This window comes from Cynoglossus semilaevis, chromosome 15 (assembly GCF_000523025.1).
Source record: "Cynoglossus semilaevis isolate Cse_v1.0 chromosome 15, Cse_v1.0, whole genome shotgun sequence".
Taxonomy (NCBI): domain Eukaryota; kingdom Metazoa; phylum Chordata; class Actinopteri; order Pleuronectiformes; family Cynoglossidae; genus Cynoglossus; species Cynoglossus semilaevis.
Genome location: NC_024321.1, coordinates 1,498,193 through 1,513,001, shown reverse-complemented (window position 1 = coordinate 1,513,001; position 14,809 = coordinate 1,498,193). Strand labels below are relative to the sequence as shown.

At 39.7% G+C, this 14,809-nt stretch overlaps 2 protein-coding genes across 8 annotated transcripts in view; both read right to left on the bottom strand.

Annotated features, from left to right (window-relative positions):
- Positions 1–3,461, bottom strand: part of xpnpep2 (X-prolyl aminopeptidase (aminopeptidase P) 2, membrane-bound) — a 74,801-nt gene extending 71,340 nt beyond the window's left edge. Inside the window, exon 1 of the mRNA XM_025063482.1 lies at positions 2,850–3,461. The gene's annotated coding sequence lies outside the window, so the exon portion shown is untranslated. The remainder of the gene's footprint in view (positions 1–2,849) is intronic.
- Positions 3,462–9,381: 5,920 nt separating this feature from the next.
- Positions 9,382–14,809, bottom strand: part of vimr2 (vimentin-related 2) — a 12,156-nt gene continuing 6,728 nt past the window's right edge. The window contains exons 8-13 of one of the 7 annotated variants that reach the window (XR_003051952.1): positions 13,985–14,095; positions 13,765–13,889; positions 13,183–13,230; positions 12,935–13,046; positions 12,008–12,175; positions 9,382–10,538 (exon numbers count right to left, since the gene is read on the bottom strand). Coding sequence is in view for 1 of the 7 variants with exons in the window: in XM_008326418.3 (XP_008324640.1) it covers positions 13,188–13,230; positions 13,765–13,889; positions 13,985–14,095 (279 nt within the window). In the remaining 6 variants the exon portion in view is untranslated. Of the gene's footprint in view, positions 10,539–11,817; positions 12,176–12,516; positions 13,231–13,764; positions 13,890–13,984; positions 14,096–14,809 lie in introns of those variants that run through there. The other 6 variants (XR_003051953.1, XR_003051951.1, XR_003051949.1 and 3 more) reach the window with 6 other exon arrangements.

The following is a 14,809-nucleotide window of genomic DNA, read 5'->3' as shown; positions in this document are numbered from 1 at the left end:
CCCCCGGGGCCGTATTTTGCCCATGCCTGGTCTATGAGAACAATGTCAAAAATCAGTTTAAAAAAAAGAGTTTCTTCTCATTAAATAAAAACAACTTCACTGTACTATATCTTCTAACTGTTTATCACATAAGAACAACAACAACAACAATTCTCACTCTGATGACTGAGCTGCAGCCAATTGTAAAAAAGCACTCTCAGATCCAGCTGCCAATTCTCATGAGGTTCTTCAAATGATTGGCAAAACTCCTTCAAGCCCCAGAGAGAAGAAAAGGCACTGGGACCAAACAGACGTCCCTTCTGGATGTATGTATATAATCAGAGAAGCACAAAACATCTGGTGTGCTCCTAGCACCGAGTCTCATAATCAACTTCTGCCACATCATAAAAAGCCAGTTTACTGCAGTCACTCTCCAGCGATTGCCACCAACAAAGCTCTGAGAAGGTCTGACAAAGACACAGTGATGGATTTAATCCAGCTCCAGCGCTGCTGCGGTTCCAAACAGCTGCAGTTTGTTCCGACTGTGATTTTAAAACCGAACACACACGCACACGCAGGTGCTGCTAGTGTCACTTATTCCTCCGTCGTTGTTGGGGAAGATGATTGAAAGGCTGTTTGTTCAAGCCAAGACTGTCTCTAAGTGACTTTTCGTTTTTCTTTTTTTTTTCTTTTTTTTTTTTTTGCATAAATAAGCAACAGCAGTTGGCTGCTCTCGGGTCATGTTCGCAGCTGTGCCGAGAATTGTAGTATTGTCTGTGCAGCAGAAGTGTTTTAGAGACAAACCAAGATTAACTGGAAAAAGTACACTGTGATGTGTAAAAACGGATCTATAACATAAAATTAGTCTTTTTGATAATTATTTACAGTTAACAGCGTAGTCATTTTTCTCACATTTTTAAAAATGTGTAAACATGTTTAATTGCCGATCAACACAATTTAAATTTTTTTTTTTTAAACTGGGGTCATTTTCCCAAGCGGCATATTTTTGTAATTTGTTATGTACCATACAAATAAGTCATTAATGACTGGGAAATTGAATTATGAAAAAGGAATCGAGTTGTACAAAAGCTGGGACAAGTGGGGTTTTTTTGCCTGGTTGTTTTAATCTATTATGAAATACCATCTTAAAACTAAAAGTGAATTACACTTTTACATAAATATTTGAATTTATTACATGATCAAAGATATATCAATTTGTTATTATTTTTTCAGATTATAGTATTATATAAATAGCTATTGTCTGGTAATATAACAAACAGTCTTATTTAATGTAGTAAAGGAAATTCAGGATTTTTAAAAAAGTTGTGTTGGTCTTTTTTGGCAACAGAATTATTTTCTATTTTATGGTCAGAAGAAGTTAATTGTGATTTAGCCACAAATGTTTTCTTTTCTTACAGAATTGCAATAAACAACACCAATCTTGAAACCCTCCATAAACACTGATAAGCTTCTCTACCTTTACTCCATGACCTTAAACAGAAACATCAGTCCAAAACCTCATTACTGCTGTCATGATCTTGTTGGAATTATGGTCATTTACCAACGCCTCAAATCTTTACCCATCTGGACAAAGAGCAATATGAGTAAATAAAAGTCTAAATATTTCTAAAAGTAAATAGTAAATAAAAGTCTAAATATTTCTAAAAGTAACAAAAACAGAGGTAATGCTGTGAAAGTTCTTCATACTGACAAACATTTTACATTTTTCCATTTCCAATGCTCGATCCTAAACCTCTTAGTCAGTGTTTGTGTCCGCGGGGGAGAAACACCATGTTTAAACATCTGTCACTGATTTTTCAGAGGGGAACCTGGAGGCAGGTAAGAGCAAGAGCAGGAGGTTTTGAACAAACCTTCAGATGTGTGTTAACAGCAGCGACAGATCGGTGTGGTGCTCATAAAAACACAACCAGAAATAAAACAGGAAACAATTTGGCTTCAAAAACATGAAAACAAGGGCACAGGAAAAATATTATGAGTCTGCAGCAGGAGTTGGCTTCACTTTGTAAACATAAACTTCTCTTTAAAACAACACATCTACAATTTTCCCTCAACTTTATTTTTCTTTTGAGCCAAGGCTTTTCTTGGCATTGTTTTATAACATCATCAGTCCCAGGACACAAAAATGAGAGAAATACTGAGGTACTATTGAACTGAAACATATAAAACTATTTTATATCATATATATATATATATATATATATATATATATATATATAAAACCTGTGGAGCCATTCACTTCCTTACTTCCTATGAGTGTTTTGACCCTATACGCCATGATGTAGGGTTAGTATCAGCGTCTTAGTAAAGTAAAAAAAAAAAACTGATTTTTTTTTTTTTTTTTTTTTTTTGCTTTGTCATTGAGGCAGAAGAAATACGGTTTAAAAGACCGGAAGTATTATGCGTCCCAAGTGGTTAGCGCCGCATTTTGTTTCACTCTGTTTGGTTCAAGACTCTGCTGAAACTGTTACAGATAAATAGTGGTATTGTTTTTACTAAACCCCTATTTCATTAATTAATTAATTAATTAAATAATTAACAACTTTCATTTTAACCTCATTTTTTTTGTTAGTTTTTTTAAATGAAGGTATTTACAGAAAGACAGTCCTGCCACCGTGGACCCGATTATTACCTACAGTACAACTATGATGTTTAAAATAAGTTTACAAGTTAAACGTTAGGACTTTTGAGAGACATTTCTATTTTTTTTCCGTCACATTAACATACCACTGTCTTAGTGACGTGCGGTGAGGTTCATGGCCGGTGAGGCCACAGGAACATATTTGTCCTACAAAATTTGTCCTACTCACATCTTATTTAAAAAGAAAAAAAAAAACACTTTTTAGCCTTACCTTTATCTATAGATGAAGTCCATGCGCCGATCCTTCTCTACGAAAGGCTCTAAGACTTGGTTGTAGAGTCCGTCTCGATGGAGATTATGGCCAAAGAAGAAAGACGTCAGTTCTCCTCTGGAACAGTCTGGATTAGATGCTTCTTGGCCAAAAAGCTGAGAAGCTGTCCAGCGGATTGGCATCCATTCCTGACTGATGGCGAGATGTACAGTTCGACAAGATCAGTCTTTAGGCATACAAAGTTAAAGAATCTTGCATACTTTGACAGACGCTGCAGTTTGGTGTCATCAAAACGTTGTGACATTTCATGAAATGTGGTACAGTCGACCAAGCCGAGGAAAGCTAGCTCACTGAAGTGGTCAAACCGAGCTTTCATTTGAACACTGTCATTGTCCATAATGTTATAATACAGTCTTTCCTTCTCGTCTCTGACTCACTGTTTGCGTGTTGTGTTGAAACTCCTGTCTCGTGCGTTCAATAACGGAAACTGTCGCATAATAATGGCAAAATGTCGTGCTCCTCATCGTTAGCACCAAATGCTAGCTCCTGCTTGGTTAGTAAACAGGTTGCATTAATAAGGTCTTTTAAAATCTCTCGGTTTTCACTCACCTTAGCATTGTGTATGCTAATGTTGAGCCTCCATTGTTTTCAAAGAGATCTAGCTTTGAATGTGCGTGGCTTATCTGTCATGTCTGCTGAGGCTTCTTTGTCAAAGATATCTAGCTTTGAATGTGCGTGGCTCATCTGTCATGTCTGCTGAGGCTTCTTTGCAATTTTTTCAGGTCACAGTATCCCGAGTTAGTCCAGACGTTATCACAAAATGAGAATAAAAGGAAAGGAAAGCCGTGAAAGCGGTTTCTTACAGGGCAGCCACACAGTCAGCCTTTTCGTTTGTAGTGTAGTTTGAAACTAACCTTTTAGCTCCAGCGTTTGTCTTCCGTCACTTATGTTTGGACCGGAAGTCCAGTTTTGAGAAATGTTTTAGTCTTGAAATACAATCCTCCATAGTAAGTCGTACCAGGCAGAGCATAAAAAAACGCTATTCTCGACTCACTGGCTTTAGCTTGACGGCTAACTTTCAATTTCCTCTGTTGAAGCCACCAATGCAGCTCCAAAGCACCTGTCAGTTCACGTACGATCCCTTGAGGTGAGGCAGGGTACTGCCTGCCTCCTGTAAAGTTCATATTGGCGATATGCTGAAAAACGAAAAACGGGCACGCGTTAGATAGATAGATAGATAGATAGATAGATAGATAGAGTTTTAAAGTGATGCATAGTATAACAGTAAACAGAGTCTTGGTTGTTCTCTATGTCAACAGTCTGCATTAACCTTCACTTCGAGCTTTGACACGAGAATCAGCTCCAGCCTTTCCTGCAGATCAGCAGGTAAACATCAGCAGAAAACCAAACGTCACGGGTCAACACAGTTCCACCAATCAGCTGCTAGGGAAACTGTGCTGGAAGTTGAAAATAAAAACTGTGTACACAAGAAGAAGTAGGACAACAGTTGATATGGAGCAGAGACCTGACGCTGGTCAATGAAGTTATGTTAACAGAGGGGAAACACAAACAAGAGCACATAGAAACATTGTCAGCTAATATTTACCCAAAGTTTGATTTATCTCAAGAAAAACATCAAAGGAAAATCCATGCTCTGATTGAAATGTTACCGTCGGGAACCTCATCCTCACGTCGGAATTAATCACACAATAAATCTGAATAATTGCATGGAAGTTAATTAATCACTGTTAATCAATTAATTGTGACCACATTAGATCAAGAATAATCCGGACAAACCTACATTCCTAAGTATGACAAACGATTTTCTTTCTGTATACTGCTGGAAAAGAAAAACAAATAACACTAGGTCGATGGACGTGTTTTTATTTGTGAATAATGGGAAAAAAAAAACAAATAACACTAGGTTGATGGACGTGTTTTTATTTGTGAATAATCCAAATGATAGAATTATTAATATAGAAAAATGTCAAACTCTTCATAGAGTTGATGGATTTTAGTCATCACTGCGCCTCTTGACAGTGGATGGTTGAATCGTTGAGAGTTGCACTTGTCAAAACTTTGGCGAAGTCCTTTTCCTCAACAATATCAATCAGTCTACCGTGCTTCACAATCATTCTGACACTTGTTTCAGCCTAGAGTGCCCTCTAGCGGCAGTCAGTGTGAAAATAACGAAGTGTAAATTTTCAGTGGTACAGGAGTAGCAGATACTGGAACACAAAACTAGAGTGCCCTCTAGAGGCTATAAGTGTGAAAATAACAAACACATTTTCAGTGGTACGCAAGTAGCAGATACTAGTACACAACACTAGGTTGCCCTCTAGTGGCTATCACTTAGAAATTAACAAACGTAAATTTCCAGTGATACAGGAGTAGCAGATACTGGTACCACGCATAAAGTGCCCTCTAGCGGCTGTCTATGTAAAAATAACGATCATGTAAATTTTCAGTGGTGCAGTAGTAGCAGATATTGGTACACAAGCCTAGAGTGCCCTCTAGTGGCTGTCAGTGTGAAAATAACAAACGTGAAATTATATATTTTAATATATAAGTCGCACCTGAGTATAAGTCCCAAACGAAAAAGATTTTTGACTGATGGAGACATGAAGAAGTGTGAGTACTTTAAGGACTTTCTCTTTTGGTTCCGCAGAGACCTGGAGGAAGTGATTTCTACGATTTCTACTTTAACAATTAAGCTCTCTCTCATAGCAGCCTTATCCATGTTTGTCTTTGAGTCAGTACTGCGCTTTAAACAACCAAGTCGAGTCTAAAAGACCCGTCCAATCCACTGTAGAGTGACTGTGAAAGCCACCGCAGCCCGAACCTCAAAGTGAAATGTCAATTCTGCTGGTTGTTTTTAAGCTTCTTTTTCTTCTTCTTCTTCTTTTTTTCTTCTTCTTTTTAACGAGCACGCTTTCATTAGAACCGACTGTGTGAGCTCAGACTCTGGCAAGTCTTTAAAAGCGTTCTGTCAGCGATGCCAGCAGAGAAACTCAATAGACAACAAAAGAAACAAAACACTGTGGCTCCGTCACAAACACAGCAGAGGCAGCAGCAGCTCTGACTCCATCCTCGGTGTTTGACAGGTTTCTATCAAGTTACGTTCACAACAGTTACTGTTCAGAGTCACAAATGTAAAGCAGCCGCCGTCCAGCCACTGTTAAGAAACTAGGATGAATTGTATCTATGTGTTTCGGAAGGAGCGTCATGGGTTATTGTCCGTCTTAAAAATCAAAAAAACAAAATAATATAAACTGATATTTTTATTTTCTTATGTAGACCTACTGCTCGAGCTAGTTTTTGTCTAACTTCATACCCTCGTTTACACTGAAATAAATTTAAAAAAAGTAACCGAATGACTGAGAAGGCAGGATTAGTAGAGCATAAACAAGCCCAGGTGAAGGAGGGGGAGCTGTCGAGGTTTGCACACAGCAGGGGTAAATGACGTTGGCTGCCACTGGATAGTGAGGGTAATGATGAAGATGATGATGAAGATGGTGATCGGAGATGACTATGTTAGGTTAATAAGTATGCTATAAATGATGATGATGATGGTGATGAGGATGATCGAGGTGATGATACTGCTACTGCTGATGCTACTGATATATATATATATCACAGTTTTTTCTGAGAGTCGAGGTCGTGATCATTCCTTTATGGGATTTTTCCTTGCACCTCAAATTCCTTCCGCTACTCTTTCCTTCATTCATTTTTCAAAGCTAATGGAGGTTTTTTTTTTTTTTTTTCATCACTCAAGTCACCAAAAAACTCTACAATCCTTAGTTTGGTTGTTATTTTTACAGAGTGTTAACATTCTTCTGACTCCGAGGATACGATGACTGAAGGAAAGGTATGAAAACACGTTCATGGGTTTCATATGGACTCGGGATCGTGGACGTCACGTGTCAACACTTCCTACGGGTTTGTTTTTACAACAGCGGGGTCAGAAAACTCACATTTTTAACAGAAAAAAAGTCACCCCAGTGATTCATTTTATCAATTCACAACAGGTTTTAAAACTCATTCATTTAAAACTTTTAAGTCTTTTTAATTTTAAGTTTTTAAAAGTCTTAAGTGTATTATAAATATTATATTATCTTTTGGTTGTCTTTAGGTTATTTTGCCTTGCATTATATAAGGCTACATATAGTACGTGTCAAAGGGAGAGTATTTCCCAAGAGTTTAAGAAAGTTCAAGAGCGATATCTATTCATCTATCCACCCACCCACCCATTTATCTGTCTGTCCATCTATCCATCCACCCACCCACCCATTCATCCAATCCATCCATCCATCCATCTATTCAAAAATCTGTTTATTCAAAATTCATCAAACAGGCCGATTTTGGGTCCCGGGCCGTATGTTTGACACACCTGGTTTATCTATCTATCAATCTATCTATCTATCTATCTATCTATCTATCTATCTATCTATCCATACATCTATCCGTCCATCTATCCATACACCCACCCACCCATCCATCCATCCATCCATCTATCCATCTATCATCTATCTATCCATCCATCCATCCATCCATCCATCTATCTATTCATTCAAAATTCATCAAACAGGCTGATTTTGGGTCCCGGGCCGTATGTTTGACACACCTGGTTTAAGATGGGGAAGATGATGATGATGTAGTGTTGAGTGATGATGAGTTTCTGAAACCCTAGGCCACAGGTTGTCTTGGTAGCTGAGCGCTTCATCTGTGTCTTTATTACAGTCTAGTTCCCTCTGAAGGTTCCTCCACCACTGACCGACGTCCGATTGCCGACCTTCTCCTGAGCTTCTCTCCACCACAGTCCTTCACCACCGTGCCGTTGTTTTGAACCCGGAGTTTGAACAGGGCAGCTGTCAGGGCTGAGATGTTTTACAGCTTAGTTTGTAGACAAAACACTTCACAAACCAAAAAACCCTGCAACAACATCTGCTGCCAATTTTCTGCTGACATTCCTGCACCCTGTGCTGTTTAATATTCACAGAGGCCAGAATCTAGGGTGAGGGAGGGGGGAGGGGGGGGGGGGGTGGAGAGGGCAGTCTTCTGGTCCTGTGGTCCAGGGTTCAGACAGAGTGAAAAATGAGAGGTTAACAAAGAGTGAGACGGAGCAGAGGGTGGGGGGGGGGGTTAACTGAGCTAATTTGCAGGGATAATAATGGTGTTTCACGCCAGGCCTTTGGGGAGCGGCGGAGTGAAACGCAGCCGCACAGGAAGTTTACAACTCTGGCTCTGCAAAATCAGAACGTATTTAATCATCAAATAAGCAGCGAGGAGCTGGCAGCGAGGCCAGGGGCTGCTGTGTTCCAGAAGATGAAGATAAATGTCCAGAGAAGGAGCAGAAGCAGAAACAAGTCTTCAAACATTCGACGTCACTTCTGGAAGGATCTGCAGCAAACTGTTGAAAAAAAAACCCAAAAAACTTTTATTTTCACATCGTGTTCACATTAAACACAATCTGAATCTATTTTTTTTAAAAATGCAAATCCGTTTTGCGTGTGAGGTTAATTTAGGGGTTTTTTTTATTGGCAACAACAAAGGCTACAGAGTTGCACATTTCTGAGCACACTCACGTGAACACAACTATTGTTTATATATGGGAGCAATCACTTCCAAAGCAATGATCTCTGTATGAGATATACCGTAATTTCCAGACTATAAGCAGCTACTTTTTTTTTACATGCTTTGAACCCTGCGGCTAAAACGTTGATGCGGCTAGTTTATGGATTTTTACAGGCTAACGAAGTTCATACCGCTAAGCAATCAATTGATTTTCTGGTAGGCTACTGTGTGTTATATTAGTAGCGTATATCTGTCTGTAAGTTTTTAGCTTCTTTTTGCAGAGGCAGTGTTTTAGCTAACCGTTGCACTCCATTCAAAAAAAAAAAAAAAAATGTTTCTCCAGCAAGTTTGTGCTGTCTCTTCTATCAGAACTTTGCTTATGCATTATTCACATTTTTTTTTTTTTACCTTTCCTACATATCCTTATGTAAACTTTGAAAAAGTGGAAATGACCTCACGCTAACAGACAGACTACATTTCAACCCAGATAATTATGAAATGTTTTGGAGTGATGTCAGGTTTTTAAAAAACTCCACTTTCTGACGGGAAACAGAGCACGACCATTTGTGCGTCTGGATAGAGACGAACGACTGCTGCGGAGAGAGAACAAGATCCGCAGTTTGTTCAAAAGCCTGCAGCGTGACGTTAGGGCTCAAGGCCATGACTGACTACATTTACATTAACTGTGCCCGACGTATTTTCCCTCAAGCTCGCAGTAGCAACGTCCACTGAGTGTGATTTTTTCCCCCCTCCACATTTTCTGGTGTCAAACCAGTTAAAGCCAAACTTTTTAAACATTCGACATTAAAGGTGAATAAAAGTTTGTCCTGTGTATTTGCCCAAGGCAAAATAGCAGGAATTTACATTTTTTTACCGGTGCTGGTCCGTAGGTCATTTGGTACCTGGTCGCAGTAGGACATAGTGAAAAAGTGTACTTCAGTTTTACTAACTTACTTCAGTCAAAAAGAATCCAGTCGTATCGCTTTACTTTTTTTATTCAAAGATAATCTATGTTTCAAAACAACAGGACATTCAGACTCTGATGCTAACAGAAGAAAGACTAAAAGATGTTTTATTTTGAAAATTTAACCACTAGCTGACCTTGGTACAATAAAGGTTTTACTGTCCTCACCCCATATCAAAATACTATTGAGAATCCGATAATACGTATTTTCTTATCTGTACAAACCCCTGTATGAGTCGCTGCCACCTAGTGGACTGGAGGCTTGTTTATCGTTCAAGCATTACAACAGCGGCACACTGCTGTCCAACATGCCATCTGATCCTCCCCGCCCCCTCAATCCCTGTGGCCCCTCGGCACCTCACCGGGGCCCTTCCCACTATTTGAGCCAGGCTACTTCAGGCTACTTCAAAATATGAAAAAAAGAAATTGAAAAATACAAAATAAAAATATGAAAAAAGAAATTGAAAAATACAAAATAAAAATATGAGGAAAAAAATGGGAAAAAAACAAGATGTTGCATGGCATGAGATTCTAACGGTAAAGGAATTGCATTTTTTTGTACTTGCTTAAATGTTTTTGAGGAGTCATTTCAGAACAATCCTTTTGGCATTTTTCATCTTTCTAACTCAGTCTCTCTCACTCCTGACCCCGTCTTGAGGACTAAGGGCACTTCAAGTTTTATTTACCCAAAAAACTACAGCGTTCTAAACACAGAGTCTGTTTTTCCTGGTATTTCCCTAAAGTCCAGACTTTTTGAACCTCCATCGACTCCGACTCTCACTGTTTTTATGAAGTTAAATCTTTCGGGGACAGAGAAAACTGCAGCTTGGACAGAATCGCCGAGTGTTTGGACTGCAGGGAAATTAAAACCTAAGTGCTTCACTTCATCTCCTGATATTCTGAAGACCAGGAGTTGGACCAGAGGTGTCAGGATAAAGATGAAACTCTGCCGCCGCCGCTGCTGCTGCTGCTGTTTATCACCTGCTCTGGGTCAGGGTGGAGGTGAACTCTGGGTCAGGGCTGTCAGCACACTCTCAGGTCTACAGTATTGTCGGTATTGCGGAAACCCTCGGAGACTGCAGGGCCGTGACAGAACAGGAGAACAAAGACACGCTGTCACAAACACCGCAGCGTTGATTTGTGTTTTCTCTCTGTGGGAAAACGAAGGAAAAAAGAAGTAAAAGGTAAAATCGTGATTCATATATTATTATTATATTTACATCTGAAACAGTTTTGTGCCATAAAATAAAGTCTCACACTTAATTCTTAGTGATTGATGACAACAATCTAATTGGTCATATTTAGGGAGGTCCAATAACATCGGCCAACCGATGTTTTTGGCCTGATATTAGCATAATTGTGCAATATCTGTGAGAATTGTTATGGAATTTTACTCCGATAATGAAAACACGATAATGCAACGCTTGGGTTTGGCCAAACATGCTGGAATCGCTTGTAGGGTCGGCTGCATATATTGGTATCGGTTGATATCAGAATCAGAAAATTTAGCGTTTGGACGATATCATCGTACCGGATATCGGCAAAAAGTTCATATCGGACACCCCTACTAATATATGTCCAAGTGGCCGCTACAGCAGTTATTTAGGGCTCATTCATGACACGGGGTTGGAACTGTTGCTTGTCATTCATGTTCCAGGGCGATTATGTGTTAAATATATCAATATAAATATATCTATAAATATATATAAATATATATATAAATAACGCACAGCAGACATGGAGAAAAGCCCCTCCTCAGTTTGTTTTGTACCTCTGGAAATTGATGGAAAGTGCTACAGGGAACATTTGGATCCTAACCGTGCAAGTTAGCTAGCGCGGGAGTTCGCGTCCCTTGGTTAAGCGGCGCAAGATTAAAAAAAAAAAGATATATGTATTTATACTGTGAAGCCGTGTTTGATACGATGTTTGTTCTATAAGTTGTAAACGTAAAATATTTCATCGCAATTTAAGCATTGTTAAGATGAGCAGTGAATATTTATGTTTATGTTCTTCGGTTTTCACGGTGCTTGAAGACATCTCAGAAGAATAAAACACGTACACCCGTCAGGAACTCTCCACTGCGATTCTTCTAAACGCTGCTACAATATGAATTTTGTTTGTTATTCCTTTTTCTCCAGTAAGACTTGGTCAAAGCCTTAGTTTTGATCTAATTAACATCATTATTTTAAGGATTTTGATTTTAATTTGAGGCTGTTTTTCGTCTTATTTCCTACTGACGCATTATTCTACACAAACCATGCACATCATGAAAATAGGGGGCGGGGAGGGTAGGATGTCCACTTCCTGTGGCCCTCAGGCAATGCCTGACTCCAGAGACAAGTGGCCCCATAATTTATTTGTTCCCGTCTTGTTAAGGAAATATGTTCTCAAAAGAAATTGTATATTTTTCCTTTTTTTTTTTTTTTTTGGCATTTTCTTCTTCAACTCAGGGACTTGTAATCTGGTATTTATTTGCCTTTTAAAACATCACATCTGCTCTGCCATGGTCCAACTGTGGTGAAGAGTGTTAAAAAAAACGAGGGCTTGTTCTTGGAGCTGACACTGTTTATTTGTGTGAGTGAAGCCGTGGAAAACCGCCGAGATACCTCGGAGAACTGACCGAGCTCAAGAGAGTCTGATTCCACTGACGCAGGTTCAGGAAATGAGAAGGTTTCAGTCAGGATTTATCAGCCAGCTGCTGCCAATCTTCATTCAGAGCACACATCTCTGCTGCACTCGGTAACGAAAAAACCTGCAAAACCTCAGTGGAAGATATCCAACTAGGCTCCTGTAGTTGGATTTAAGCATGGATAAGCAAGCAATAAGTTTGGTTTTGTTTGTTTGCACTGGTTTTTTCATCAATCAAGTGTTTTAGGGACAGGCAGAGTGGCAGATGGATGGATGGATGGATGGATGGATGGATGGATGGATGGATGGATGGATAGATGGATGGGTGGATGGATGGATAGATAGATGGGTGGATGATAGATGGGTGGATGGATAGATAAATGGGTGGATGGATGGATGGATAGATGAATGGATGGATGGATAGATGGGTGGATGGGTGGATGGATGGGTGGATGGATAGATGGGTGGATGGATAGATAGATGGGTGGATGGATAGATAGATGGGTGGATGGATGGATGGATGCATAGATAGATGCATAGAGTGCATTTAACTCACATAAAGATCACATCTTTATTGATCTCGATAAAAGGGCAACTTTAACAACGGTTAAACGCAAGGAATTAAATGTAGAAGGAGCAGAAAATATGAAGAAAAAGACTGAGAAGATTCCAAAAACCAGAAGATAAAACATAGAATGAACCAGAAAAAGAAGCAGAACCAGAGAGACCAGAGGGGAAACTGAAGGAAGAAGCAGCAAAAGTACAACCTTTAAGCATTCAGAATTCCAATATGTGGGCCAGGAAAATGATTGAAGTGGACCACAATGTGTGATACAAGTTGTAACTGAATTCATAAAAGGTTGTTTGGCATCTAATTTCTTTATAAATCCCTGACAAATCCAGTATAGTCCCCCTTCACCTCCCTTCCAGTGTCAATGTCGTCCCTCAGTGATCTGTTGACATGGATCCAGAATACCTGTCCTCTTCCCTCTAGTTTCAGTCAGTTCAGCCTCGCTTGTTAATAACACGTTCTGCTGGGACAAACACGACAACGAGGTATTAGCCAAAACAACAGCTCCGATTCTGGGTTTTCCTTGAAAATCTTTTTAGATTCGTGTGCTTGTGTTGGAACTTTAAGCCAAAACTGAAGCCTCCGGATTTGTAGACCTCGTTCACAGGGAACACAACCGGGTTTCCTCTTCCATCACCAAACTCCTGGAGCAGAGAAAACAAGTGTTACCGTATGTGTTAGAACGGACATGGGCAAACTAAGGCCCGGGGGCCGGATGCAGCCCGTTCAGTTTTTCAATCCGGTCCATCAAACCATTCCAAATATATAGTTTTTTAATATTATCATTATATGTCTGCCTTTTCCCTGCTATACCCATGTTTCCCCACTAGGTGGCATAGAAAACCATTTTAGCTTTTATGCATGACTTTTACATGTCATTTATCTTAGTTCACGCCTGTGTTAGACAAAGGTTCATTCGGGCTGGATTCAAATTTCTAATGCTTCTTTAATGTTAAATATTCGAACTACAATCCAATTTTTAAAGTTTTTTTAAGCTCTCACTAGAAGGCACTCCAACCAAGCAGGTATCAGGATTGAAGTAGCTGTACTATAAGTTTACTCTGTCTTTCTTCAATTTACTGTGGACCATGTATTTTAAAAAAATGCTGAAGGAATTAATAAGTCTTTTAGATATTAAATGATAAAAAACAAAAAACAAAAAAACAAAACCCAATGACCTGTAGGCAAGGATCTCCAGGTCTCTGGCCATCTTCTCAGAGAGCAACTGCTGGTAGTCCTCACACTGCTCCTTGATCTGAGCCTGGAGATCCACCTCCTTCTGTTGCATTTCACTGAGAGTCATCTGAACATAAACACAGACGGGAGACAAGGCAAACATCATCCGATGAAGTCGCGTGCCTCCTTTCACAGTTGGATCTCTGCCGTTCTTCTTCCTACCTTCAGCTCAGAAATCTCCTCCTGAAACCTAGCCCTTTTCATCTCCACCTCGTCCTCCAGCTCAGCGTTACAGTTCTCCAGCTCCGACTGCTCCTGTTGTAGATCTGCGATCTGCTCAAACGCAACACACGAGAATATTTCGGTCGACCTTTTTTTTTGGTATTTTTGGTTTTAGTATTTGGCCAGATTTACTAAATCGTTACTAAACACACACAAAAAAAAATGTATTTCATGTCTTCCTAATAACGTCCTATGTCCAATTCTTGGAGAAAAAGACAGTGTTTGGTAAATACCAATCTTCACCACAGAAGTGATCATCTCTCTGTAAACCAGTTATGATTCTGGACCTGACATCTGATCCAGTCCAGGTCACACTCAGGCCACAATCTTCTCTGACATGAAACCTGAAAACCTTCCGGACCCAAGTCCGATTCCTCTATTCCTCTATTACCTCTTTACACAGCCAGACTCAATCAATCAATCAATAAGGGATAGTGATAACACAGTCGTAATCCAAGCAGAGACTGATGGTCAGCTGTGTTTTAAGAACTACCACTCACGGATGTTAAAGAGGGTGTCATTAAACCTGACCACGTTCCCTCTATATATTGTCTGTGTGACTGACCATGACTCATGGTTTCCTGCTGGTTCTCCTCTGCTTTGGAGAAAAAAACAGCCTTTATTTTCTGTCCTCTGTTTTTTACAGGATGCTCTCACAATGTTTCTGAAGCTACAGTTACTCTACTCTAAGGGCCGATTTATTCAATAAGTGACAAGACTCAGCAGGTGATAGGCCCTGTCAGAGCGGAGGAGAAGTTCTTCCCA